This window comes from Aulostomus chinensis, chromosome 20 (assembly GCF_037954235.1).
Source record: "Aulostomus chinensis isolate RoL2024-O1b breed Wild chromosome 20, RoL_Achi_v1.0, whole genome shotgun sequence".
NCBI classification, from domain to species: domain Eukaryota; kingdom Metazoa; phylum Chordata; class Actinopteri; order Syngnathiformes; family Aulostomidae; genus Aulostomus; species Aulostomus chinensis.
This window is the reverse complement of record NC_141339.1, coordinates 4537877-4565767: the sequence shown is the minus strand read 5'-3', so window position 1 is coordinate 4565767 and position 27891 is coordinate 4537877. Positions and strand designations below refer to the sequence as shown.

At 40.6% G+C, this 27891-nt stretch overlaps 1 protein-coding gene across 3 annotated transcripts in view; it reads left to right on the top strand.

The window, feature by feature from the left end:
• cd2ap (CD2-associated protein) overlaps window positions 1–27891 on the top strand; it is a 51418-nt gene that overhangs the window by 5865 nt on the left and 17662 nt on the right. For 2 of the 3 annotated variants that reach the window (XM_086189258.1, XM_086189259.1), the window contains exons 2-10: window positions 9259–9416; window positions 13756–13936; window positions 15142–15242; window positions 15689–15815; window positions 18009–18184; window positions 21723–21810; window positions 22876–22970; window positions 24275–24373; window positions 27282–27335. In XM_086189258.1, coding sequence (XP_086045384.1) covers window positions 9259–9416; window positions 13756–13936; window positions 15142–15242; window positions 15689–15815; window positions 18009–18184; window positions 21723–21810; window positions 22876–22970; window positions 24275–24373; window positions 27282–27335 — 1079 coding nt within the window. The remainder of the gene's footprint in view (window positions 1–9258; window positions 9417–13755; window positions 13937–15141; window positions 15243–15688; window positions 15816–18008; window positions 18185–21722; window positions 21811–22875; window positions 22971–24274; window positions 24374–27281; window positions 27336–27891) is intronic. The other variant, XM_086189261.1, reaches the window with a different exon arrangement.

The following is a 27891-nucleotide window of genomic DNA, read 5'->3' as shown; positions in this document are numbered from 1 at the left end:
CCTTCTTGTTTTATATTTTTATTCTTTGCAGAACAAGACCAGATGCACCTTTTCCTCTTTTCGTGAAGCACCAAACGTTTACTGTAATTCACCTAATAATTGCCCCGACCTTTATTTACCTTAACTGCAAAGGGAACCAGGTCTTTAATGAAGTCAGGGTTATGTTATTATATTAAAACATCATGGATATAGTCCCTTTCCCAGTTGCAGTGTCAGGTAATTTCCCATTTAACACTGTAAAATACCTGCACAGGGGTTCGGCAGTCAAGAGTGAGTGTTAATAAAAGATGACACTAAGTTGCAGTATTGACAGAACACAAAATAATTACATCTCTCATAAGTGTCAAAAGAAATGAAAGTGATTTGAGGTTCAACAGACACTTTACAGCTCTGTGTTAATAACAACAATAAGACACCATCCACGTACAGGCTTTAAGGTTTCCACCTTCAGTTGTGTATTGTTAAACTGCACTTCCAGCCATCGATTGACTGTAGGCATCATGAAGACGCTGCTTGAACAGTTGGTTCAATATTGCATCAGGGTGTGGGGTGGGTATATTTATGACAGTTGGTTGATACCACGTTTGATTTCTGTCAAAAAGTTTCTGACATTTCGACAGGTCTAATGTCCTGTCCAGTGTAGCGACTGTTAACCCGTGGCACTTGCATATGACTATTAAGGCCTATACCCCTATCCACAACGGTTTTCCTTTTATGTTTTTGTTCCCTGGCCTGTATTTGGGGTGTGAGTACTTACATAATTTTAAGAATCGTACTGATGCCATCACAAATGTTATTTGATTGCTCATGATGTTTTCTTAATATATTTTGGGCAGGCCTTTATTTGTTTGCGACAACTTTGCCCCCCAGTCATTTTTAGAGACCCAGCTTTTAACTGAATACCAGCCACGAATAGAGGAATTATGGTACTCAACTCACTATGAGTGCAAGCATTACTCAATTGGACATGAATGTACTTCCTCCTATTTTAAAGGCTTAATAATAAGCCAGTAAGAATATGATACTTAAGATACTGAAGCTACTGCTTGGGGCTGTGGCCAGTTTTGGATAATCAAAGTAGTCCTCCAACTTCTACTGAAACTTGAGGGTAAACTCAGGATTGAAGGCCTGTGTGTCATCTGACCTTGAGTAACTCTGGTCCAGGTTGCTCTGTTTTTGCTTTTGCTGGCAAGTTTGTCTCCATTTTCATTTCTTAAGAAGTTGAGTCAGAATCAGAAATGGGCCAGAATCCACTAATCCCACCTGACAGCAGTGAGGTGGCAGGAAGTTTGCTCCTAAAACACACACACACATGCGCACACACACCACCTGTATGCTGACTGCTTATAATGTATTTAGAAAGGCATTTCCTCTGAGGAACAAACCAAGAAGACTTTGTCCACTGCCTTGCTGCTGGTATTTCACAGGCCAACACCTATCACTCACTCCCCCACAGCAGCTCTATTTTGTGGGTAAAAATGCCTCAGGCAAACTAAGTGGCCGTCATCTATGTGTACTGCTTGCCCTTACACAAATAAGGAGACATTTTACAACTAGAGCACACATTCCTGCTCCCAAAATATCCAATGAAGCACAGATTTGGTCCAGGCCAGTCGTCTAGGTTCTGTCTGTAATACATGACATATCCATAGCAATCAGTTAGCTATAGTAGTGTTGTAAGCTGGGGGTTTTGGAGCTGGCACTGGAGCATTAAAGGTTTTACTGCAAGACAGCCATATGATTTAGTTGAAAGAAAATCTGGATGAAAATTATACAATGAGCTAGCTTCTATGGAGGAGGTATGATTTGACTACATGTTTAAAAAAGCTGTATATTTAAGTTTTAGTGTTGCTTAGCCTCCATATGAAGACATCATACCAGTTTAAGTCAAACTGTGTCATCTTTTATAAGCTCAGAAAGCAAAACAGGCAAGTACATACGTTCTAGTACATAAGTGTGTAGCAGTGTGATTTAAGTGTCAGTGAGTTGGCTGGCCTGCGTTCTCAGGCAGGGTGTGTTTGTGTGTTTGCTCAGGCGCTGTAATCGATGTGGTTGTAGAAAGTCCCTGTGTTCCACATCCAGTCATGTGGAAGATGAGGAATAGAGATTCTGCCCTGTGTGTTGCTTTAACTCAGCAGAAAAGGATTGTGTCTGCGAGTGAGTGTTGCCTCTTGTTTTGTTTACTAGACCAAGTAATATCTCTTCCTGTGGTTACACGGACAGATAGCCTGAAATTACTGTCTGGGGCCTTTGTGAATTTATTTGTGAGTCCATCTGGTGATTGAGCAGCATATATTTGGTTACAGTTCAGTGTTTGGACCAGACAAGTTTTGAAGCTGAGTTGTTATCTTGTATATACATATATATATAACCAGCACCAGTGCTAGGTGGGTACTGCTTGGATCCTCTGTTATGTTTGAGTTATGCATGTCCAAGGTAAGTAAGATTCTTGATGGGTTTTTAGTGTCGTGCTGCAGAGATTCAGCCAGCCAAGAGTTAGATCTGCTATAAACATTAAATCCATGGCTGCAGGCTATTACAAAATAGCAAAATCTGAGGAGATTGAATGTTGATAATAGTAAAAATATTTGTTAGTGTGATTTCGATACTTCTTTTAGACAGGACTTGCATACTAGAAGAGGAATCATTCCTCAGTTGGTTACGGCAAAGTATTTGGTCTAGGGATGTCACGAGAACTCATACTTACGATATCAATCAGTTCTAAAACTACAAAACGCCAACAATAAATTTTTTTAAGCACTGTAGGTATCGGGATCAGCGTTGGAAGTGCTGCGCCTCTTCTGGAACTGACCGGGGCAGTATACTCCCCAGAGTTTTCCAGTCGCTAGGCTACTTACGTTCAGAAGTAGGAGGTGACTACACATGGTATAAGGAAAAACTACATCGAAGATGGCAACTAAGGCTGATGTGACCGCTCCGCACCTTGTTGGAAAAAAGGCACAAAAAGTAGTCAAGTCTGGAACTATTTTGCATACGAGGCAGATGGGAGTGGTTGTATTATCAATCCACAGAAGCCGGTATGCAAACCATGCTACCGTGGCATCTAGACAAAGGGAGGCAATACTTCCAATTTAGCAAAACACTTGAAAGACCGTCATCCGAATTTGTGTACAGACTTGAAGGTGAGTTCTGTTTCATGTTAAGACCATCCAAAGAATGAACGTTTTTGTTTTTTTTATCTGTCATACTGTAATATATGTAACATGATGTTTGTGATGGTGAGCACATTTATATCTATATAAGTGAAGTATAGGCTCCTGTGGTGTTGGTCCAAGCTCAGTGCACACATGCAGTTCTTGCATCCTTGAACACATGCAATCACAGCGGAAGCATTTTTCAACAGATAACACACAGTGTGTTTGTGTGCGAGTGTGTAGTACTAGTCAAAACTGTTAAGAAGGATGAACGTAGCACTAATATCTTGATTTTTAGCTTGCTTGGCTCGCTGCAACCTCAAACACCAGTCTTACATTATTGTGATCTAAACAGTCCTGTCTCCTGACCCCAACACAACACTGACTCAGACAGTGTAGCTCAGATGTGCCGGTGTCAGGAGGTCATCTCATAGTCATTCAGAAATGAACAGCACGCTGCCATGTGACACAGCAGTGGTTCTGTGTGGAGTGGTGCTGAAATCCAAGTTACGTTCACACTGCAAGCCCAAATGCTCAATTCTGATTTGAGCTTTAATTCAGATTTTGTTGTGTGGCTGTTCCCATGTAGGGATTATAAATCATTGGTTTATTAGATGTGGCCCATGCACAGACAAACAATAACAATGAAGTGGCCTGCAGCACACTGTCCTGCAGATGTTTCAGCCCAGTTAGTGGTGGTAATCTGCAGCAGTGTTGTTTTTGGCAGGCATTTTAGATTTAGTTTCAGTTTTAGTCTTTTGGACTAAATGCTTCTTAGTTTTAGTCACATTTTAGTCATTTCTATCCTTGATAGTTTTAGTCGACGAAAACTCAAAGGTTTTCGTCAAATATCAAAGATACCTATAAATAAAAGAAATATGTGTATGTACTTAATAGGCCAATACAGGTATTGGAATGAAGCACACTGAAACTGATCTAACTTTCAAAGGTGAGTTTTTTCCCCTCTTTTTCTTTCTCTACCTTTTACTTTTATTATTTTGTTGCAGATGCAGACAACACACTGGCACACAATATGAGTATTGTATCACAATAAAATATGATTAAACAAAAAAATAAAAGCACACTTGACTTCCATATGAATGACCATATGTCCTACATATTGGCTTTAGCTGCTATTATTGGTTAAAGCATCCACGTGTGTTGCTTACGATAAGGAACAGCAACAGGTCTGAAGACTACCGTGTTTCCCAGTCCCACAAACGTGGGTCAAAGCATTTCACTTGCCACCTGTCCACAAATGGACAGGGGTTTTATTCATAACATGCTAAATTAATAGAAGGGCTGGTTTAAACGAGCCAACATTAGCGGGGCACCTGGCAGCCCCATTCATTCTAGCTTTAGCATGTAGCAGACTAGGAAGCGGTCTCTGCACCATGGGGGGAGGTGTAACCACCACCACCACCACCACCACAGAACTTTAGGCTTAATACAAAAAAGAAAATGCATCACAGGGCGAGCCTCACATTGACTAAATCTATGCTTTAATCATCCCTCTTTTTATGACCACCCGACACCGCTGCTGCTGCCGTGGTGTGTGTCTCGTCCGCTGCAGACAGGCCCAGACTTGTCTCTGTGTGTGCATGCAAGCGAGAGGCTTTTAGTGCATGTGTACTGATGATGGGGGCGTGACTATTTGGACCAACAGCTACAGCTGGCTCCGTTCTGATGTTTGAGCTCTTGATTGACATTGCACGCATGTTATACTTGGCGGAAAAAACTCGCATGTTTTGAAACTTTAATCGTCCATCGTCCAACAATTTAGTCCCGTCTCGTTCTCGTCAGACGAAAATGTATACAATTTCGTCACATTTTAGTCTTTACAGGGCTATGGTGACGTTCGTCTTAGTCGTCATTTTCGTTTTCGTCCAGCATGACGAAAACAACACTGATCTGCAGAAAAGCTGATTTGCTAATTGCACAAAAGAAGATGAGGAAAAAGTATTGTGGAAGTATTTTTTATCAAATGAACCCTCTTATTTTACTTGTATTGAAGTGTCAATTCATATACAGTACTTATGAGGTCTAACACACCTCACTCTACCTCCAGTAAATACTTAGCTCTGAACAATTTTGGAAAAAAATCAAATTTTGATATTTCTAAAAGATATTTTGATTGGATTTTATTTTCTCCAAACATCAGTTTAATCGTCACTGTGTAATGATTTTAAAACATGATGGAGCATTATCACAAAATCATCAAACTGTTATCTGCTTCATATTTTAATGCAAGGATTAGAATTTATTAACAGTTCGCAGCCGAATGTGAAGCGGCTGGGATGAGAATCAGCACCTCCAAGTCTGGGGCCGTGGTCCTCAGCCAGAAAAGGGTGGTTTGCCCCCTCCAGGTCGGAGGGGAGGTCCTACTTCAGGTGGAGGAGTTTAAGTATCTCGGGGTCTTGTTCACGAGTGAGGGTAGGATGGAGCGGGAGATTGACAGGCGGATTGGGGCGGCATCCGCTATGATGCGGCGCTAAAACCAGTCCGTTGTGGTGAAGAGGAAGCTTAGCCAGAAGGCGAGATTGCGAATATAAGCGGCCAAAATGAGTTTCCCCCTCAGGGTGGCTGGGCTCTCCCTTAGAGATAGGGTGAGAAGCTCAGTCATTCGGGAGGGACTCAGAGTAGAGCAGCTGCTCCTCCATGTAGAGGAGTCAGTTGAGGTGGTTCGGGCATCTGGTTAGGATGCCTCCTGGACGCCTCCCTCAGGAGGTGTTCCAGGCATGCCCAACCAGGAGGAGGCCTTGAGGCCGACCCAGGACACGCTGGAGGGATTATGTCTCTCAACTGGCCTGTGAACGCCTCAGGATTCCCCTGGAAGAGCTGGTGGAAGTGGCTGGGGAGAGGGCAGTCTGGGCTTCCTTGCTGAGGCTGCTGCCCCCGTGACCTGGACCCACTGGATAAAGCGGAGGACGACGACGATTAGAATTTATGATTGAGCTTTATGAAAGTCATGATCATTTTCTTCGGTAAAGAAAGTGATGATCACTTAATCTTAAGGGAATTGAAAATAAGAACAAAAAGTCTGAAATGGTAGAATGTAGAAAAACATAGAAAATAATTAATGACACAAAACAGATTTGTGAGTTTGTCCTCATTCTTGTATGTCACAAGCTTTATCCCATTTATAAAAGTCAGGGATTTGTTTCAGCTTCACTTGTCCATGGCCTGGATCCATCACATCAGACTCTTATATTGTCTTCTTTTCACATGTATGCTTGTAGTTGTCACAGTCTCAGTGCATATGACACAAACAGGTATTTGCTCTGTTTTCCTTCAGTATCTAAATTTAGGCTGGGCTCTGGTCTCTTCCTAAATGCAGGTGACCTTCGTTCAACAATGTACCAGATCACCTCCTGGGGAGTCACTGTAGCTCGGCTGTTGAACATGCTGTTTTTTTCGCTGAGTACTTGTTTCATATTGGGCATTTTCCTCTGACTGGTGTCATCTCTGTTCTATTCCTGCTCTCTAACGGAGTCCTGAACATCATGAAGAAAGAACAGATTCCTTGCTTTGTTAATGTGAAGGTTTAAAATAATTGTTTAATAAAGCAAACTTCACATGTTTCAGAGTCCCAGTTTGACGCCATCTACAGGTTGAATTTAAGTTATAATGCCACTTGGTGGTTACACAACGTGAGCCTGATGTAACACATATTGTTTGATTTGCACCAAAATGACAACATTGTCTTCACGTGATGTACAACATGATATATAGTCCACTGGCTACACACACACACACACACACACACACACACACACACACACACACACACACACACACATTGCTTCTTGCAGCTTCAATTAGGGTCAATTAGGGTGTGAGAGATCCAGGGCAACAAGTTTTAGGTATGTTGAGCTTTCTCGTGTTACTAATGGTCATTTACATGAATTGGTATTTTCCATGAAAATAAAGCAGATATTTGAATCGGTACACAGTGTAACTAATAAGCAGCAATAAACGATGCAGATTTTCTGAACGAAGTTTCAGAAGCCCAGTCTGAAGCCCATTGCAACAAAAGGCAGCAGCACGACGTACTTATTTCAGCATCTAAAACAGAGGCATCCAGCCGAGTGGGAGAAATGCCACTCTTTGTGAGGGGAGCAAGACCACTACAACCAACAAACTCCTTTCGTTACGATTTTGATAAAATAAAAGCAGAACTTGTTTTGAGTTCTGTCTGTCCTTCGTACTTCATGTTTTCTTAAAAATCGTGAATTGATTTTTTTGTGAAAAAATATGAGATTTTATTTTTAGTCCATATTGCCCAGTCCTAGTTTGCACCCATACAATGCTTTTGGAGATGTTGTTTGTAGTTGAGTGACATGTACCCCCTTTTTGTCCAAGCCCAGTGTAACATATGAATTCTGATAATCCCTAATTATGCCCCAGTTAACCTACTGACCACTGTGTCTTTACCATCGTTGACACCTTGTTCCTCAGTTTTTCAATGAACTCCTTAGAATGTCTTGCAACAGCCATTGTTCATTCAAACCCATCTCATGCTGCCATGCTTGCATTTTACACCTTTTGCAAAAGTTGCCATTGACATGTACTGTTGACGTGCATCAGTGGTGCTAGACTGATGCAGTTTAGCAGCTTGGAGGGATGGTGAGTCTGCAAATAAGTTAGAAGTCTGCATGTCTTCATCTAGCACACATCTTCTGCATGGCTTGCCGATACTCTGTGCAGTGTCCATAGGCTTAATTTTGGTGTTGGGGTAAATCCCAAAATAATCCCAAATAGGAGACTCTAGGTTTTTCTTTGCTACTAACGCAACTTCTCTGTCCACCATCTTGGATCACGATGTCCATTAAACAGGATCAGAGCGGATTGCCCAACCTTAGTGTATATGTATCTTTTGTGACATACTGTTCAGTGTAATTGTCATTTCCAATACCCAGCAGCCAGCTGGAGAGACATTTGGAAATGTATTAAGCCTAGTGGGGGTGGCACGGGGGTGCAGTGGTTAGCACTGTCACCTCACAGCATGAAGGTTCCGGGTTCGAGTCCCGGCTCAGGATCTTTCTGTGTGGAGTCTGCATGTTCTCCCTGTGCCTGGGTTCTCTCCAGGTACTCTAGCTTCCTCCCACAGTCCAAAGACATCAAGAGGGGACCAGGTTAATCCAGACTCTAAATTGTCCGTAGGCGTGACTGTGAGTGTGAATGGTTGTCTGTCTATATGTGGTGGCCCTGCGATGGACTGGCAACCTGTCCAGGGTGAACCCCGCCTCTCGCCTGAAAGCGGCTGGGCTAGGTTCCAGCCCCCCCGCGACCCTTAACAGGATAAGCGGAAGAAAATGGATGGATGGGTGAATGGATTGATAAGCCCTAGTGGTCAAATCATATCCTATACTTACACCAAAATTTACTTTATGTCAGAGTTGCCTTGGTTACTGCCCACCGTTGTCTGTTATGTTTTTGCTCTCAATTCATCTCTGCTACATTGCACTGTGGGATATTTTTGTCGGAGTCCGTCCACTGCTTGGGTTCTGTAATTTGGCCTACAGGCTGTTAGGCACATTGTGGGTCTTATCACAGAAACTACACACAGGATTAGCGCTTTATAAGCACTTGTGACTGATTTAACATTCCTTCTTTATTTTGTAAGTGTTATTAAGGCATTGAAACATATTTAATTTTTTTTAAGCTGTATTGTTTTACAATTATCTGTAACTTGTCTGATTTTCATGGCAATGAATTTGCTAAGAGTTTGACCTAGTAACAATATCTAACTAGAACCTCAGTCATTTTTACGATCCCAGCTTTTCTTCAGTTTTTCACTTTAATTTATGTCTAGAATGCAAATGCACAGGAACTGGTGAACAGGTTACATGTTTAACCCCCGAGATGAACATTTTGATATTTTATGATGTCACATTGTTATTTTATTAATTCCTGCATCTCTGTCTCTTTCCATAAACTTCCTCAATTTATCTCTTCACCACTCTGCCTCCACTTTCGTTTTACTTGTCTTTGTCTGCTCTCTGTTGTGTGTTCACTTCCCTGGCTTCCTCTCTTTCTTACCCCACCCCCCATCCCTCTTTTTCTCCTCTGTGTATTTCCTCCCTGGCCCTGTCTGGAGCAGAGGTTGTGGTGGAGTATGATTACGATGCACTCCATGATGATGAGCTGACCCTGCGACTGGGCGACATCATTAAGAACGTGCGGTGTATAGAGGAGGATGGCTGGATGGAGGGTGATCTCAACGGGAAAAGGGGCCTCTTCCCAGACAACTTTGTTAAGGTGAGAGAGCAGAGGTAGTGTAGTTTATGTTCATTAATAATATTCCACATTTTCTGTGTCACTGAATGGATCAGATTTCAGAGTAAAAGCAGTGCACTCATCTTATACCTCTACTGTGGGTTGTTACTGGCATGTTTGGTAACGTCACATTTTTCTTTTTCCTGAATACATTCACATCTGGGAACAGACATTATGCTTGCTGGAAAGACATGAGCAGTATACATTGTGACAGATACCTTTTACAACAGGAAGTCCTGACCAAGATATCTTAATGGTCAAGAAGATATTCAGAATATTTTCAAATCAGCATAATAGCATAAGGTGACGGACTGTCGCTGTGCTGAATTGGAGGAAAATGAAAAAAAAAACTGTTTCATTTGGTGATTTCAACCCTTTAAGTTACAAAATGTCAAGGCAAGTAACAAATAGTCACATAATTTGTATATTTTTTAAAATATTTAATGAATATTTGAATATTCATAAAATGTGACCTAAACCTAGTGTAAATATTGGAGTTCTCTTCCCTTTCCTTTCTTTTTCTTCTCTTCTCTTCTCTTCTCTTCGCTTCATAATCCTGTATAGTGAGATAGGTAATCTGCTAAGAAGCCTGGTCTGTCTCTCAGCTTGGGTAGTTAATCCTCTAAGGAGCCTGCTGGTTGTTGAACTTTGATCTGGACAATGTTCTCTTGCCTGAGAGGTTGTAGTTCTTACCCCTGTTTTAGTTGGTGTTGCTCTAGCTGAACAAGGAGGGGACATGAAACATGGTAAGGAACAAAACTCAGCACGGTCATGGCATAATTAAGCTAAACTGTTGTGTGGTGGACGTGTCTTCAAAAGGCTGTCTGATCCATGGGACTGTTGGTTTGTACTTCTGAGTTTTCACCTGTTACGGGTGTTACTATAAACAATGTTTTGCAATTTTAAAAAAAAATGGAAATTTTGAGGAGTCATCAGTGGGCTTAAGGAGATGATATATGGAGCTAATAATCTGTTGTTGTAGTTGGGAAAAATTATTTTGAGATAAAGGTATTGGTGCCAACGTGAATAATTCCATGAATCTACCTGATAAATGAGATATATTGATGCAGAATTTGGTGTTCTAATTAATACTCTGTTTTTTTTAAATTTTCTCATTCACTAGAAAGCGACCCATTCGATTGAAACTAATGTCTCCATTTATAAATACCTCAACAGAGAATCCCTCAATTCTACCCAGTGCACATAGTGAGAGAGTTCTACTGTTAGCTGAGTGTGTTGGGGGAAGAGGTGATTAACATGATTTATGCCGCCAGTGTTGGTGCAATCTAATCAACACCTCATCTTTATGTGAAGTGTGAGTGGAACTGTTTCCAGGTCTGTGTGGATAGGTGATTTGTGAGCATGTTTTTTTTTTTTTTTTTTTCAAGCTGGCGTTTTCACACATCCTCTTATGCCTCGCTCCCCTGGCAGACAACATCAGTGAAGAGAGACCCAGGATGAGCTGTGTTCATTCATCCCCCACTTCCACTCTCCTCTTTTTACTCTCTACCAGCTTTTTGAAGCACAACTGTTGATAACTTTAATCTTGATCTTCCTCTGCTTCAGATTGGTCTTTTTATGTTATTTTCCCTCTCATCTTTGCATAAGTGGCTTTTACACACACACACACACACACACACACACACACACACACACACACACACACAAAACTGGACTTCCTCTGCAGTGGAATTGCATGGTCAGCATGTGTAAACCAGGAAGTGAATGGTAAATTGGGTCATTGTCCAGCTAAAAGTAATACGCGCACACACACACACACACACACACACACACACTCACACTCCTGCAGACTGGCTGACCTCCCCTTTTTTTAAATCAATGAGGGGAAGGGAAGGGACTCTGACTCTCAACATTTTGTCTTCACTCGTAGATAAACTATGAATGCAAACGGTTTCTCTCTCCATCTCTCTCTCTCTCTCTCTCTCTCTCTCTCTCCCTCTCTCCCTCTCTATCTGTAATTCCCTGTCATTTCTACTCACTTCTACGATGGGCTATGATGAAGGGAAAATTTAATCTGGGCTGAAACTTCAATTGGCAACCAAAGAAGCCAACGGGCTAAGGAACCAAATGACGTGTTCTATTTATTGGTCTCATTTACTTGATTTCTGCCTTGTAACTTCAGTGCCGCACCTACACACACTCCTCCTACACTCATATGACCATTTTATAGCACCCACTTGCTCAGCTATCAGGCTTAGAGGAATCAGATGTCAGAATATTCACACAACAGAAAACACTAAACCACTCATAGCCAGCATACGATGTGTGAGATGAGCGATAAAATGAAAAAATCTCACAGCATCAGGCTTCACCTGATGTCCTGTACTCGCTCCTTACTCGCTGTCTCTCTCTTCAATTCTGATTTCAACTAATTGGGGAAACAAATGAATTATGAGTAACTTCAATTCCATTAGTCACACTAGACCAACTCATTCTTTTTAATTAGTGTTCCATCAACTTCAAGACATCATCAAATGGGTGGCCCTGTTGTAAGTGAAATATGAGTATCTGTCGCGCTGGTCTAAAGTGACAACATCAGCGCTGTTCATAGTGGAGCTGTCATGACCTTTTGAAAGGTAGGCTGTTGTCTCTCTGGGTGCATCAAGTCATTTACCAGTAGTTTGCCTTGTTATTAAGAAGTGTTCACTCTAAAATTCCTTCAGCAGCCTGACTTGTTGCATCCCAATTCACCGATCGGTAAATGAAGATGATGTTAATGTAGTGTTTTGTTGCATATAGGACCATCGTTGACAATCACAACACTAGAACATCCGAGAGGCAGTGTGTGGATGGGTTTGGGAGTGTACTTCATAGCTATCAAAGTCAACAGAAATGAGACTGATTGAGACTTTTTAAAGGCTGTTGTTAATCAATGAACTCATCTGTTAGGTTACTTTCATTAACCTCACCTTTTGCAACTTTAACTCAAATGGAACATTTTGAAATGATACATTTTTCCTCTATGTTGCCTGACTTTAAGAGAAACTATGTCTTGAAGTGTAGATATGAACTTTGCAGGAATCTTGCTGAAAAATAAATGAGGTATGAATAAGTGCAATTTTACATCTGCTGTGCAGGAAGCTGCGCTGAGGTCCACAAATACCAAAGACTTTAGTTATTGTAGATGTCAATACGTCTGGTGTTGTGATTGGCATGTGATCTTCTCTCTACCTCATGGAATAGACTTGGTTTTGTCCTGCTTATGATATAGGGATATAAAAATACATGGTTTTACTTTACATGTAAGTGTTGACACACCATATTTTCTTAGTAATCTGTAGTCTTGCTTTCAGTATTAAGTGTAGGTGGGGTATCTGATGGACATTATGCTATTGTGAGGCACTTTCCCAGGGTGGGAGAATGTGGCAGCTGTTCTGTGGCTGCCTAGCTACGCGACATGATGGGTATCATTAGTGACAGCTAGATTTAGCATGTGTGGGCTGTTACAAGCGCACGTTGCCATAGTTAATTTTTTTGTGTCTCCTTGGCTCAGCAGAGTGGAGATTGCCAAAACATTTCACTTTCCCCTCATGTTGTCTTCATCCAACCAATGTATTAACAATCCCCTTTAGTATGTCAGCCTCTTTCTGCTACATCAGATGTGCATTTATGCATATAGCCCTTGGATATAGATTGCACATGATTTGTTTTCTTTTGTCATTAATGTTCAAATGACTACACTGTGTTTTGGGTCCAGTCATGCGGGAAACTAACTGATGTTAAGGGTTCTCTGCAGGGCTGCAATCCAGTATGCACATTCTCAGTTCTTCAGCTCCTCAACTGAAAACCAAATGCAAACTCCTCTTCAAACTAAAAACTCTTTTAGGACTATAGTTTGATTATAAATTAAAATTTCTTTTGACCTACATGTAAGCCTTGTTCACTTCAGGCACAATTCATTTGTTTGTCAAATCAGATTGATCTCAAATTAGAGCTCTTTCTGTCCACACTGTTGGCAAGCGATGTTATCTAATTAGTTGTTTCCACAGACATTGCTAACCTATCTACGAGGCATATCTGTGGAAATAGTCGTGGTTTGGCTATGTTTCTCTGTCGAAACAATCAAAAATCACCAATTCCCATTTGTCAGGATAACTAAGCAGTGTTGTTAATGCTATTGTTTAGAATAAACATGAGGTTTATTTGAAGTGGAATTTAAACTTGGGACCATAAATGCTTAATATGCTGTAATTAACAAAAGAAGAAGTAGAAGTGTAACTCTGCACTGTGTGTGTGTGCGTGCGTGCGTGCGTGCGTGTGTGTGTGGTTGCGGTTGCGCCTTCCTTTTTCTTTTTTTAAGGAATTGAAGAGGGAATCCAAAGAGATCAAGGAAACAAAAACTGAACCAAAAGAGGAGTCCTCTCAGCCTGTGAGGAGAGAGAAAAGTGCAGGAAATGTGGCTGACCTGGTTCAGCGAATGAGCACCATCGGCATCCCCACCGGTGGCTTCCAGCCTCAACCTCCCCCTGCAACCGCAAAGAGTAAGAAATGAGAGAAATTCTCCTGTATCGTTTGCTCGGTGCACAGGGTGAGCATCCTGATGTGAGGACTTCAAAAATACTTTTTTATTGCATTGTTTGCACATCTAAGTCATGTGGCATCGAAATGGTTAAAACACAATTGGCACTTAATGTACTATTTCTGAAGCTCCTGTGTGTGTGAGCCACTGTGTTTTTTTTGTTGTAAAAGTGTGTGTGTTTTGCATACCATATCCAGTCTTGTTTCAAGATCCAGCCATAAGCAGAGTTTTAGTCCCGTCTTTCTGTTCTTACGGATTGCTTGTTACCACAACAATGACCATGTTCATACAACAGAGAAAAACAGCAGGATTTAAACATCCTCTGGTTAAAATAATGAGTGCGTCATTGTTAGACATCTTGTCTGCCTTTAGTGCATTTCAATTTACTGCATTTCGGACGGCAGTGTTCCAAGCCTGCATTAGTCCTTCATCACAAGTTTGCAATGTGAAAAGACATGTTAGTGATGCTTTTGTAGAAAATATTACCTGATTCTGCTCTGTAGTTCCCCTTAACTCTGTGCACCATTTAGCACTTTTCCATGCATTGTTTTTTATAGCTAGCTACGTTATTATTGTGGCTCAGTCTCCTTGCACCTTTGACTTGTTTTGGCTGCAGCAGGTTGCTGATGACCCCTTTCGTTCTTTTGGTACTTTTGACAACTCTGGTAAAATTCAAAATAATTAGATAAGCCAGTGTAAATGGTGTGAAAACCGTCAATTTTATGATGTACATTTTTTGTGGTACATACAGTCAATACCATTTTTGTCAGTTCTGTATTTAATTTGTACAACATATGCATGATTATTAAGTTTGGCAATGGAAATATGATCCCTTGTTAAAATTTAGTACCATTTCTCCTTTTTTCAGATTGCAACTGTGTTTGTTCAGCAGGGTGTGTCTGCTGCCTTTGACAGGATCACCTTGCTGAAAGGTCCCGGAGTTACTTCTTGTTTGGGTTGTCTTGATTGCCCGCCCACTTCCTGGATTTATACCTTGCTTGCTCTCTCTCTCACCTGTCCCAGTTCTCATACCGCCCCCTTAGGTATTTTAGAAGAGATAGACAGACATGCATGGACACACGGTTATGTTTAGAGAAGAACAGACGTGTCACACACACGTGAAAGTCACATAGCAGGTTGGTTGACTAACTGCTTTTCCCTCAACAGAGCCCAAGAAGAGACAGTGTAAGGTGTTGTTTGACTATCAGCCGCAGAACGAAGATGAGCTGGAGCTGAAAGTCGGAGAAATTATCGACATCATTGAAGAGGTATTGTTAATGTTGGCTTTGACTGTGGTGATGGATGGGAAAAACCAAACAGGAATGCTATTTTCAGCTGATCTTTCATTATTTCAGTTAGACAGCAGTGAGAGTTAGGGTTTACAGGCATAGGTGTAATATTACAAGCATGTTGTGTGTTTAACCACTAAATATACACTGTCTGTAACGGGTTGTTTGTGTTGCTAACAAGTCTGGTCATTTAGAGGGTACCTTATTAGTACAATAAGAAGTAATTCTTTTCCCCAACAGTAAAGCTGAAGTAAAACTTAGCCTGCAGTTTGTGAAGTGCGCTTACACAGTACACATTGTAGTTCAGTGGTTTTGCGGGAATATCGATGACTAACTTTCTTATCTGTAAAAACACATTTAAAGGAATAAGATTTCAAGATTCATGTAAGGCAGCAATTGACAGTGACATACCTGTGTGCGTGCAGGTTGAAGAGGGCTGGTGGAGTGGCATATTTAACAGCAAGTCAGGACTTTTTCCCTCCAACTTTGTAAAAGAGCTGGATACCATGAAAGAGGACGGAGAGTCCAACGACACCACTGCAGATGAGACTGGTAAGACGGCAAACACACAGGGTGCAGCTGAATGTGAAAAAACTCTCAAGGGAATGCTCAAATCAAGTGTTTAATAAGTCAAAAATGTTTGGTGGCAGCAAACCAAAACACAAATGAGTGCACAGAGTTTTCACTGCGGTAGTTTTTCCAGTTTTAAATATCTCTCCTTATACTTTTGGTTAAATGTCAGTCTGTGAATGGGCCCTGGAGCAGAACTGGGCTTGTAAAGTAATATGCTCTCAGCTTTATTATTTTCTTCTTTCTTTCAGTCTGGCATTCTCTGTCTGATTGCAATATCAGCATAGTTTTGCAAAGCTTCTCTAGCCTAATCTTTTATATGTTGAAATTTTGCTCTTAAATCAGTCAAATTAAGAGCAGCAACGAAGTCCTTCAGGTGTGGCTGCTGCTCAGATGAAACAAGCCGTAACAAGACTGTCTGAAGCCTTAGCCTGCAGCAGGGATAACGCTTAAGCCTTCAGTCTGTTCTGTATGTGGAGGAGTGGCAGATCTTTGACACCTTTGTGTGCACTGTTTGTGCACATTGAGGAATCTACAACTGGAGATCACCAAAACCAACCCCTTTGATATAGGGTGGCAATTAACTAAGGCATTAAACTTCTACTCTGTGTTCATATCAGTGGCGATTGCTCCAAGACTGCCAGGGAGGCTCAGCTTCCCCTAAAATGTCACCAAAAAAAAAAGTGGTGAAATATGTACTGCTGTGTGTACATTTCATTGACTAAATACGCACTAGAAAACCTTAATCTTTTGTTCAGAATCAGCTACTTATCACAGGTAACCGGCGCAACTTCTTTGTCATTCATCCCCGCAGCGCCACGGCGCTTAACACAGTCGGACGCTCAGCTCCTACTGACTCCAATGGGGAAGCATAGAGTGGGTTGTTCCACTGCAGCGAACCTAGACGGTCATTGGATAAATGCTGGGCTTTGTCCCACCCATCGGACGCTTAGCGTCTCTGGGGGTCTATGGGGCAGTGGGCTGGCCCAGATGCTCTGCCTCTGCATGATGATTGGATGAGCTGCCTGAGGCGGAATCCTTTTTTGATTGACAGCTAAATGAGCGAATCAGCGATCTTGAAGAATAAACATCCACCGGAGCATTTTCCAAGTTTTTCATTCCTTTGTTCTGAGCTTATCCGTAGACTTTACCAATCCCTAGCGACTTTGTATTTGTTAAAAACAGCTAGCGTTGTGTTTGGCGACTCTGTTCTGTCTGTCATGATGTAGGCCGGAAAAATGAGCTTCCCCTCCTTTAAAGACCAGCAGCCGCCACTGGTTCATATCAAGCTCTACAGTGACCGACCACTTTCCAATCAATTCCTCCACTGATGTTTCAGCAATTTTTTTTTTCAGAGTTTTACACCAGGAACCAATTTAGAACAAAAAAGATAACAGGAAAGGTAGAAAAAGTTCCACAATTTTTTACATAATTATCTACAGATTTATAGCACTAATCCCCACAAGGCATTGCAAATTATGTTTCTGACCCAGCGTTGTTTAATTAACTATTAAAATAGAATGACAACCATTTGTCTTGTACCATTAAATTATTTTTTTTTATTTAATAAGTGTAAATGTTATCTAATTCTACACTGAAATGAGTACATAAACCAACATGAATATGAATATAATTGATGCCAGTAAGGATAGAATATTCCAATATTCAACATTTCTCATCATAAAGGAAATCATTTCTGCAACCAAAACCCTCTCCAATGATGGAGGGAACTGGAAACTTCAAAAACTCAAAACTTGAAACTTAAAATGGCTGACACTGGCTGGTTCAGTATACGTTTCCATGGTAACAGCGTGCTCCACCAATCAGAGTAATGTAGAATAAGTTGATATTCTATGAACTTGAGGCTTTTGCGGGGGCAGATACCATTATTTCCAACCTGCCCACTAGGGGTGAGTTGAAGTCAGATGTTTACGACATTTTGGCTGATAATGAACTCTGAACTTGAGAAAATAAATGTGATTTTCACCTCTGGAACCAAGATGGGTGGTCACTGTTGAGCTCTACAAAAAAAGTAAAGACACATCTATCTTTTGAACCTCCTGCTGGCTGAAACTTAAATCAGGATGGCATCTTGAAGCGTAGCAATTAAGGACACACTGAGATGTCATATTTGTTGATAAATTGTGTATTTTCTGTGTTTCCTCGCTTCCGCAGACGGAAGTGGCATGGAAAGCACAGCAACCTCAACATCGCCTCAACCCACCTCAGGGAATGGAGTTATTGCCCAGCCTAAGAAGATCCGAGGTGTTGGCTTTGGAGACATTTTCAGAGAGGGGTCCGTCAAATTAAAGGTCCGACTGCCCAGCCCTGAAACAGAAAAGAAGGAGAAAGTAAGTGTGAGGCAAATTCTTTGTATTACTTGCACAGAGAGTGCTGATAAAGGTAATGTGTGTTGTAGGATTTTAAAATATGAGATAAAAATCTCTCCATTTTTTTTTGTTCTTTTATAAAATGAAATCTTGTATCCTCTACTCAATAGTATTTGCGTATACGCTATATTCCAGAAGTGTGCAAAGGTTGAAGTCAGTTCTCAGCATTAATTCATGTACATCACATTTTGTTTGATTAGTAATGTTAAGATTTGGTTGCATAGCCAGTAGAGTTAATTATGAATTTGCTTGTAATGTAACATGTAGAATATGTGTTTTCGTCCGAAATTACCACATTTCACATTGTTAAAATCAATATTATTATTTAAATTTGCGCAATTAGTTTATCATTGGAGATAAACAAGTCTGGCAGGTGGTATTTCCTGTGAAAGTCATCATCCGCTGCAATGTTCAGTCACAAATATACAGAGGGATGGGATTGATAGGAGGTAGATAGTGGGCGGAAGGGTTTTAGAGAAAACTTGCACAAAAAATGAAAGCCGTTTCACTTTAAAGCGTATTGCAACACATTCATTATAAAACGACTTTGGGCTATATGTCTTTTCTGCGGATTCCAAAAGCTTCAGACCAACATTCTGATAACTTGATTGTACTTGTTCCTCTGTGTTTAAAAGAAGAAAAAAAAAAAAAGGAACCCTCAGAGAATACTGGGCAATAACATGGATTGTTAGGACAAGTGCAGATGCAGCAACAGTGTCTGCTTGTGGATTTTTAGAAATCGAAACGTAAGAGACTATAGAGACGGCAAGGTTTCTGACTTCTACTGCTGCGTGAGCAAATGTGCTGTCAAGAGAGAAAGCGTGTGTCCATGAGCCGGGGAGCATTTCTGAATCTTTAATGCTTCCGCGGGTCAGTAACTGCCAATGACATACATGCATCTGTAGGTGTGTAGTTGAGGTCATATGCCAATGAATGAATTAATGAATAAATACGACAAATATTCAGGAACCAAACTAAATTCCTTAAGTAGGTCTTTTTGTTTGCTAACTGCAAGGGGAAGTTAAGAAAGCTTGGCCCTGTTTTGCTTTTAAAAACATTTAGAATCTGCGATGAATTTTTTCAAACATATTTACTGATAACTATTCATTTATTACCACATATTAACATTCACATATTACCTAATATACAGCCTCAATGGCTGAGAGCATTTGATTTTTCTTGTTGCTCATTTTTGTTTTTGTTTTTCACAACTGCTGACGCTAACTGATGGTAGCCCTTGTTGTTCCATCCTCAATCTTCATCACAAAGTTGAATGCAGGACTGATTTCACCGCAGTCACTTCAGACAATGTAGTTAGCTCACAGATGCACAAATAAAATTAGAAACCCAAATATAAATGTCTGTATGAAAAAGGTCCCTTCTGGTTCACTCATTATTTCTGGTTATCAACAAAAAGACCTGAATGAGGGCTTGTCAAAATAAAAGCCCTAACAATGGCCCCCATCAATAAAAACACCACCTCATTGAAAGTTGACGAAGGACTCAAAGACCTTGATTCCTGGTACAGATGATGGCAGGAAACGTCTATTGATTGATTGCACACAAGAAGGCTTAAGGCTGAATTGGTTCTTGCTTCATGCAAAGAGGAACTAATCAGCTGTCTTGTGTGAGATAAATCTACAGTTAAGAGTCACCTTTGCACACTGACATATTTCCTTGCACCTACGAGTGCAATGGTTGTGCTGTGGTTCCCAACAAAGACACAATAACCATAACTTCTGTTTTTTGACATTAGTGATTGAGTTGAAAGCGTTTCAGAATTTGCTTTCACACAAAAAACAAGATATTGTCTCATCGGCCCTTTGTGTGTTTTTTTTTTTGTAAGGAACAAACAAAAGATAAAGGAAAAAAACAGTTTTCTATGTATCAGATATGAACCTGAATCCCTGATCTCAGTCACTATGAAAAAAATGAGAAATGGTCATTGTGCAAAATGCTGTCTCAAATTAAATGGTCGCAGCCTAGACCAGGGTTGTCAAACTGGTCCAGTAAAGGGCTGGTGTGGCTGCAGGTTTTCATTCCAATTGAACAAAAGCAACACCTGAATCTACTTAAATCAACCAAGCTGTGTCCACACAGCTCATTTGTTGGATCAGGTGTTGCTTTTGCTTGGTTGGAATGAAAACCTGCAGCCACACCGGCCCTTTACTGGACCAGTTTGACACCCCTTGCCTAGACGAATGTGCTCACATGGCCTGTTTCTGTCCTCTGTGTTTTGTTGGATGTGTATGGTTTTGGAGGTCATTTGTGTGGTGAATGGGACATTGATTTACCTTTTTCACAGGTCTGATTGCCCACGAGTTCACACTTAAGGAACATACCTAGATTTATGTGAAGACTTTGTTTGCTGTGAAAACACTGTCATTTTCTTCTCGTCAGAAAACTGCTGTCAGTCCACTGAAGCTTGTACTTTCTATTTCTATTTCTGGTTACACCAATAAGCTTAATAGAACATTAACATACAATCCTATAGGCTGACTAGCGCGTAGTGTTCTGAAACTGTCTCCTCTTTTCCCTCTCTCTCTTCACAACAGCTCTCACCTTCTCTTTCACCACTAACACACTCCTTCCCTCTCCTTCCCTCCTCACATGCCACCACATGTCGCATGGTCTCACACTCCTTTTACAGTTTCTCTATTTGGCCTTGAGTAGCCCGCATAATCCACTTACTGCCCTCCCTGCAGTGGTATCAAGGACAAACAACGAAATCAAATCAAAGTCAAACTGTTGGATTTGCTGTCAAGTATTTTTTTTATTTATTTTTTTTTACTTTGTCAGGTAATTTCCACTGCCTGAAAAGCCCTGTTGAGGCTCCTTTAGATTTAAAGGTGAAATCAGTGAACTGATCAGAATTATAAACAACACCTATCCAATATTTTCAACAAGCTAAAAAAATCAACAAATGTGGTTCTGTATTTCAATTATAAACCAGTTTGATAGAAGGGGAAGACATACAAAGCTCCATTTTCGTTTTAACACTGAACAAGACTGTGTCTGACAATATGCCAATATGACTTTAGCTTCTTTGATACTAATGATAATAATGCAATAATAAAATGTCAGTGTGTTAACATTTGCTTGTAATGGACACAAGATGTCTTAGAAAGAAAAATTGATCAAACTATGGCAATAAGATTGAATTCACCCGTGATGTCATTGTTGGTGTAAGATCTTTTAGAAGGTAAAAGGTTTCAAGGTCTTCCATATTTATTAGAGAAAGAGAGCAGGCGGGGTTGAATGTTACAACATATTTCCACATTTCTGTTTTTTTCCTGTCAATAATTCATGTTTCTTTGCATGTCCTCTGCTAACTTCATAATTAACAACAGCAAGGTTCATTCATTCATCTGTAGATAAACATTATGAGATTCACTACTTCATTTAGTCCAGACACACACTGCCTCATAGATAGGATTTCTCCACATATCCACTCATGTTCAATAAATCATTTCCATCTGTTTGTTTTGCTTCATTTTAGCCAATCCCATCATTACCATCCGCTGCAAAGCCCGCCCATCCCAACATGACAGACTCACACAGACCAGACGGGGAGAGCAACTCCAAAGGTAAAATAGTCATTGAAAAGATACTTTGACATGTGATGATAGGACTCAACAGCTGTTGTGTGAAAACCTGTGTCTGAAGAGCCGGCACATTATTCTAAAAGGTGGTAGTAAATGGACCAGAAATTGATGAAAACTGACTGAGCAAGATGGAAACGCCCGAACTGATCATTATAATAGCATGTGTAGATCTGAGGTTAATCACTGTTGACTGCTGTTTAATTAATGTGTTGTGTCAGTTATTTATGAATAAATAGGCATTAGTATCATTCAGTTAGCTGCATCTGTGTCTTAATCCGTAAACGTAGAAAAGCATCTATGAATGTGCCAGTTGAAGAAACGTAGTGCACTCTGAGGCCTAGTTGGCATCTCACTGGCTTCGTATGGTTCCCCTAACTAGCAAATGTTACCACAGCTAATCAGTATTAATCACAGAGGTGCTCATCAGGAAATTTCAAGGGGTCTAGTCTGAATCTAGAATCCTTGGAACTCCTAAGTAATCCCCACATTTTGTCTACCAAGGTCAATGGTCCTTAAGGAATGGTTATAAAATTTTCCATGAGACATGATTGGTCAGCAGGCTATGCATCATTATGTGAGAAGCGCAGTGTCTGTGTTGCCATACTCTGCTTAAGTACAGTAACAGTCCTGAAGATACCTCGCTACCTTTCTAATCATGCGTTGTAGTACAGATTATGTCACGTTAGGCGGTGTAAACATGATATGCTTTGCTGGTGCAGAGTTGGTGAAATAACTCGTACTCACTGTTTCATTGTCCCACAAAATGCGAAAACCCACGATAGAATGTGGAGAGTTTTATGATGACAATGAGCTTAATGAGGAGTGTGTGAACTTGTGTCAAGTGCTTCAGTATGAGGAAGTTCATTTCATTTAAAAGTTAACCTCTGCTATTTTACTTTGCTATTTTGAAGTTATTAAGCTGTGTGGTAGATATGTACTTTATATCTCGTATTGTGGGCTGTTGCCCTGAAAGATTTTTAGGGCCTGAGCCTGAAGGTACTTCAGGCGAAGACCCTATTATTAAAACAACTTTTTCTGTGTCCTCAGCTAAAGACTTGTGTAAGGTCACCTTTGCATTTGAGGCCACGAATGAGGACGAGTTGACCCTAAAAGAGGGCGATATCATCCATGTACTGAGCAAGGTAAGCTGCAGCGATAGTCGGAAGCAGAACTGATCCTGAAAGAACAAACCAGGCAACTCCAACCTGTTTCCTTCCTGAATGTCCTACTGTAGCTTCCTCCTTCCTTACCTGAGCCTTTTCAACTTAGGATACATAGTTATGAGTGAATCCCTCCTGCGCCAGACTGGGTAGATGCTACGCTCTCTAAGTTGTCTATGTTTACAGTTTTCAGACCAGGAAATAAAATTAAAACAAAATGAAACACATGACTGCATGTCTTGAAATTTTGTTCAATTTCTTTAATTCTATCTACTGGAACTGGACCTGAAACCCTCTTTCGGTGAGATTGGGGTTAAGCAGTTGCTAACTCTTCATCAGACTGCCATTGTGTTGTCTCCGGTGGACAAATAGCTGTTTCAGTAGGATGATATCAGCTTTCTGATATCACCTTGGATAGAACCAAGCAAATGACTTTTCCAAATAAGAGTGCAGTGTTCCCAGCGGCAGACCTCAAGGTCAGAGAATCCATTTGCTCCGTTCCAGTCAAGGTCACAGTTAGCTTGTGTCCTGCCGTAATGCTGTAATAAACATGCTTAGATAAAGAGAGTGTAATAAACGCCTCAGACTTCTGGACGCTGAAATGAACCGATCATATGAAGGGTCACTGTGATACAAAACACATCGATGTTTTCACATGTAACTTACTTGCCGTTTGAAAATAATTTGATCCAGGAAGGAGACTTTATTTTCAATCAGAAAGATTTGTTCAGGGAAGACATAATTGGGTCCATTTGCCTTCTATGAGACAATATTGTCTATGCCCTTCTTTTCAATACAACACATTTTATTTTGGGAACTCACAGGGACCATCAGCAGTAAGAAAGATGACAGCTAGTTATTGGTCACTCTCTCTCTCTGGAGTCTTTCAGTTCTCTGCATAGACTGAATTCATTCATAGAAGTGGCTCGGAGTCTCTCATTCAGATGAACCGTACGACATTTAGAGTTACACATTCTGGCCACATTACCTCTGCTGCCTCTGACAGATTGCAGTGGTATTATGACTGTCAAGTCCTGTTTTTTCCCCGCTGATAGGCTTATTATGAAACACTGCCAAGACAAACCTGAAAAGCTGCTGCCACCAAGTGGACACAGTTGAGAAGTGCCTGTGTTTGCATGTCCTAGCTGTGGGTTGCTTTGCTCTCTCCTGGTGTTTCAAGATCCCTTTAACCTCTCTCCCTCCTTTAGCTTTATTTGTGTTTCTCTGGGATGTTTTGCATAATGTAGAAATGATGTGCCGTCAGACTGAAATAGACTTGGTTACAGGACACGGGAGAGCCGGGTTGGTGGCGAGGGGAGACCGGGGGTAAAGAGGGCGTCTTTCCTGACAACTTTGTCATCATGCTGTCAGACTTGGACAAAGAGGTGAGATGAGAAAACCAATATCTTTGTTTGGTTAGAGCTGGTTAATAATGTGGGATACCTAAAAACCCTGTTAAAAACACTGTCAAAAGCATTAGCATTAGTTTTTGATATGAAAGTGAAATTTAAGTGAGGGATTGTGGCTCTTTGAATTGATACAGCAAGATAAGAAATCCTTATTGTCTTAAATTTGTGTGAAATGAAAGTTTGCCTTGGGGACTCTGGCAACACAGTTTATAGGAGGGACGATGTGAACCATTGGAGAGATGACACATCACTGCTGGAGTCGACAACTTCTAAAACCCTTGTTTACTTGTTGTCAACTAAATGAAACTCTTTCCATTAGTAGACGCACAAAGTGAGGAGCAGCGAGCTGACTGTTGTGTACGCAACAATTCTTTGCTAAGAAAAAGGAGGTTGTTATTTTGCCAACTAGGTCATCAGAATTCTGAGTCTCTCTGTCCCATCCTCTCAAATGATTTTTTCCATGTCACACTCACAAATACAAGCAAAACTATGATCAAATATCCTGTGCATTGATGAGCCTGGCCAGACATGCATATCTACACAATGTGGCCTTAAGTCAGGTCTATCAGCACAACCGGCTGGATCACAGTCAGGACTAAACTTTGAAGTCGTGAGTCTCAAATTCACCCAGCACAACACTTGAGTAGGAATTAGCATGTTTTATCCCTCATCACCAATGGCAGATTGTCAGCGGTTTGACTTGTGAATTGAAGTCAACATGGTGATTTATTATGAAAATGAAAATCATTCCTGATGTGAAGTTTCTCATGTGTTTAGCCCAGAGATTGGAGGAGCTGAGGTTTGAACCGTGTACTTGTTAATTCCCAGCCAGTTGCTCTACCTCATGATCCCAGTGCTATGTTCATGTGTTGCTGGTGAGAGAGATCCATGTAATCATGTAAATGAGAATCAAAATCAGCTGTGTAGGGGTTGGGTTGAATGCTGAAGGATTGTGGGTGTTGCACATGCACTCTTTGTTACGCCGTATGTTATGTCTGATTTCAAACTGGTGTCAAAAATTCAGGGATCAAAAAACAAATTCTGAGACCCCACTGTACTTCATGTAGACATCATAAAGATGTCTGTAATTTTTTTTTCATGAATCATGATTCCTCCATAAGTGACAAACTCATGTTGAAAGGGAAAAAAAACCTTTTTTCCCTTGAACTTTTGGGGTCAATTTAGGGAGAATTTTCAGTCGCTGTTTCCACCTGAACACTTAAATGAACTGTGGACTGTGTTTTGGGTTCACCAAAATCCTGAAACACGGTTTATGGATGACTGCCCGTATCATTATCATTTTGCCACTGCTCCTTACCAACCTACTTATTTATCTTTTTATCTTATTTATCTTTTTGCTTGGTGAGCAAATTGATCGGCTTTTATTAAGAAGCTAGCGGTTCTTTACTAATTCCTTCCTTGCTTGTATTTTTTAAAATACAGAGCATCAACAAATGCATGCATACACATAAAATAAAAGTATTGATCAACTGTTATATGCCGACGACTCTAGATGCTATATTACTTCTTCTCCATCAAGCAAAAAACCCTACCTTCAGCTCACCAGCTGTCCGCCAGTCTTGTTTATCTAATTCATTCCACATTGAGAAAAAACACAGACTTCTGCATTCATTACACAGAGAGAAAAACAAGAGACAGATCATTCAAACCAAACTGGGAAGAGAGAGACAATCAAACAAAGAAAGTATGAGTACAAAGCCAAATAAATAAAATTACAATAAGAATACACAAGCAGAAAAAACAAAACTGCTAAGCAAGCGAACAAACAAGAACAGGGTGAAGAAGGTGAGGGTTGAGGATAAATGGGAATTTGTTTAGGTTTGGAAAGGGTCATTACCGCATCATGTTCCTCCTAGCCTTCATCATCAAGAAGGATGTAGTCATATTGAGGAAAATGAGTCCAAACTTTTGTGTCGTCTTTTTTTTTTTTTTCAAATAAAAAAAACCCACATCGCTTATGCATCTTGTGGCGCAAGGCAGAAATTGCTGCCTTCAGCAGAACGGTTAATCCCTCTGGCTGTTATATACATGAATGCTTCTACTTTACTTAAATATAACACAGTTCTGGCAAAATATGCTAGATGTGGCACACAAAAGACTGGGAGAGAATGATTTTTTTTTCTTTTTTTTAATCTTTGTGTAAGTATCAGAAAGGCTTTTTGTAGGCATGTGGACTGAACAATGCCTTTATCGCTTTAAGATTACAAGATTGCTTTTTCATGAAAACAGTGCCCAAGATTGCAGTCGCTCAGGATTTCCAACTATGTTGGCATGTATATGTCAAAAGCTGTTGCTGTTCTGACTCATTTTTCAAAGAACACTTATCAGTTAATAAATCCAGGATGCTTAAAATTTCTCAGTACAGTAAAATGTAACATGAATTGATACAAACAGAACAATAATAAATCAAATTCCAGTGAATTTGATGCAAGGATGAATCCATCCCTGGACCACACACCTTGTTTCAGCTCTGTCATGGCGTGCTGCGCCTTACATCAGCTTATGGATATTCTGCAGTGCTAATCATAGCTTAGTTTTTCAACTATTTTAGAAATCCCGTTTGAATGCTTAAGAAAAGGTTTTCCTCACGCAACTTGACTATCAGCCAGATGCCTTTTTGATAAAAAGAGCATATTGCTGATAATTGTCCTCAGGGCATCATTAATGATCGGGGTGTGTTGCTAGTGTGTGAGCTAGCTAAGTAGAAGTCCTCTTTGGCAATTAAATTGATTTCCAATCCTGTCTGCTCTCTGTGTTGCAAGTGTGAGTGACATTTGAAGCTTTTTAGGGTGTCATTATGTGGAAACAATTTGACATACATTAGTCTGTGATTGAATTCACAATTATTGTGTTCACATTTCAGACTCCCACATCAAGAGGGTCAGTGAAGTCCTCACCAAGACAGGAGTCAGAGGAGGTAAGCTTTCAGAACCGCTCCTGATGAAAGACCAACACTGATAGATGTTGCTTCTGTCACTGCTATGGAGCACATGTTAACACACTTTCATGGATGAGTGTGCTGCCATACCTAAGGGGGCTCTGTGGTAAATCCCCAGCTCCAGCAGTGGATTAGCCTTGTGAGTGTACAACAGCCTTAAATTTGACGTGAGCTGATGGGAGACTTGCATAATGTATTGCAGAGTTGCTGGCCTAATATCGCAGTGACAGCTTCCTTCTACTAAAGTGAGGATGGTTGCACACGGTGCTCTAATCATTTTATTTAATGAGCAATGTTTCTATCAGACTTGGTCTACCATCCATGACCAGGATGTACATGTTGGTGTGCATCCACTGGACAGCTTTCTTTGACTTTACAAGTACACTGCTTCCTTGACTCCACAGCCTGTGAGACCTTTGATGAATAAAAGCACTGAGCTCTTTAGTTCCAAAAGCTAAAAAGTCATGATGATATCCAGTGTAGTTGGGCAGTTTCCTGCTCAGTTGCTGCAGGCCATTCACAATGGCTCTGACTA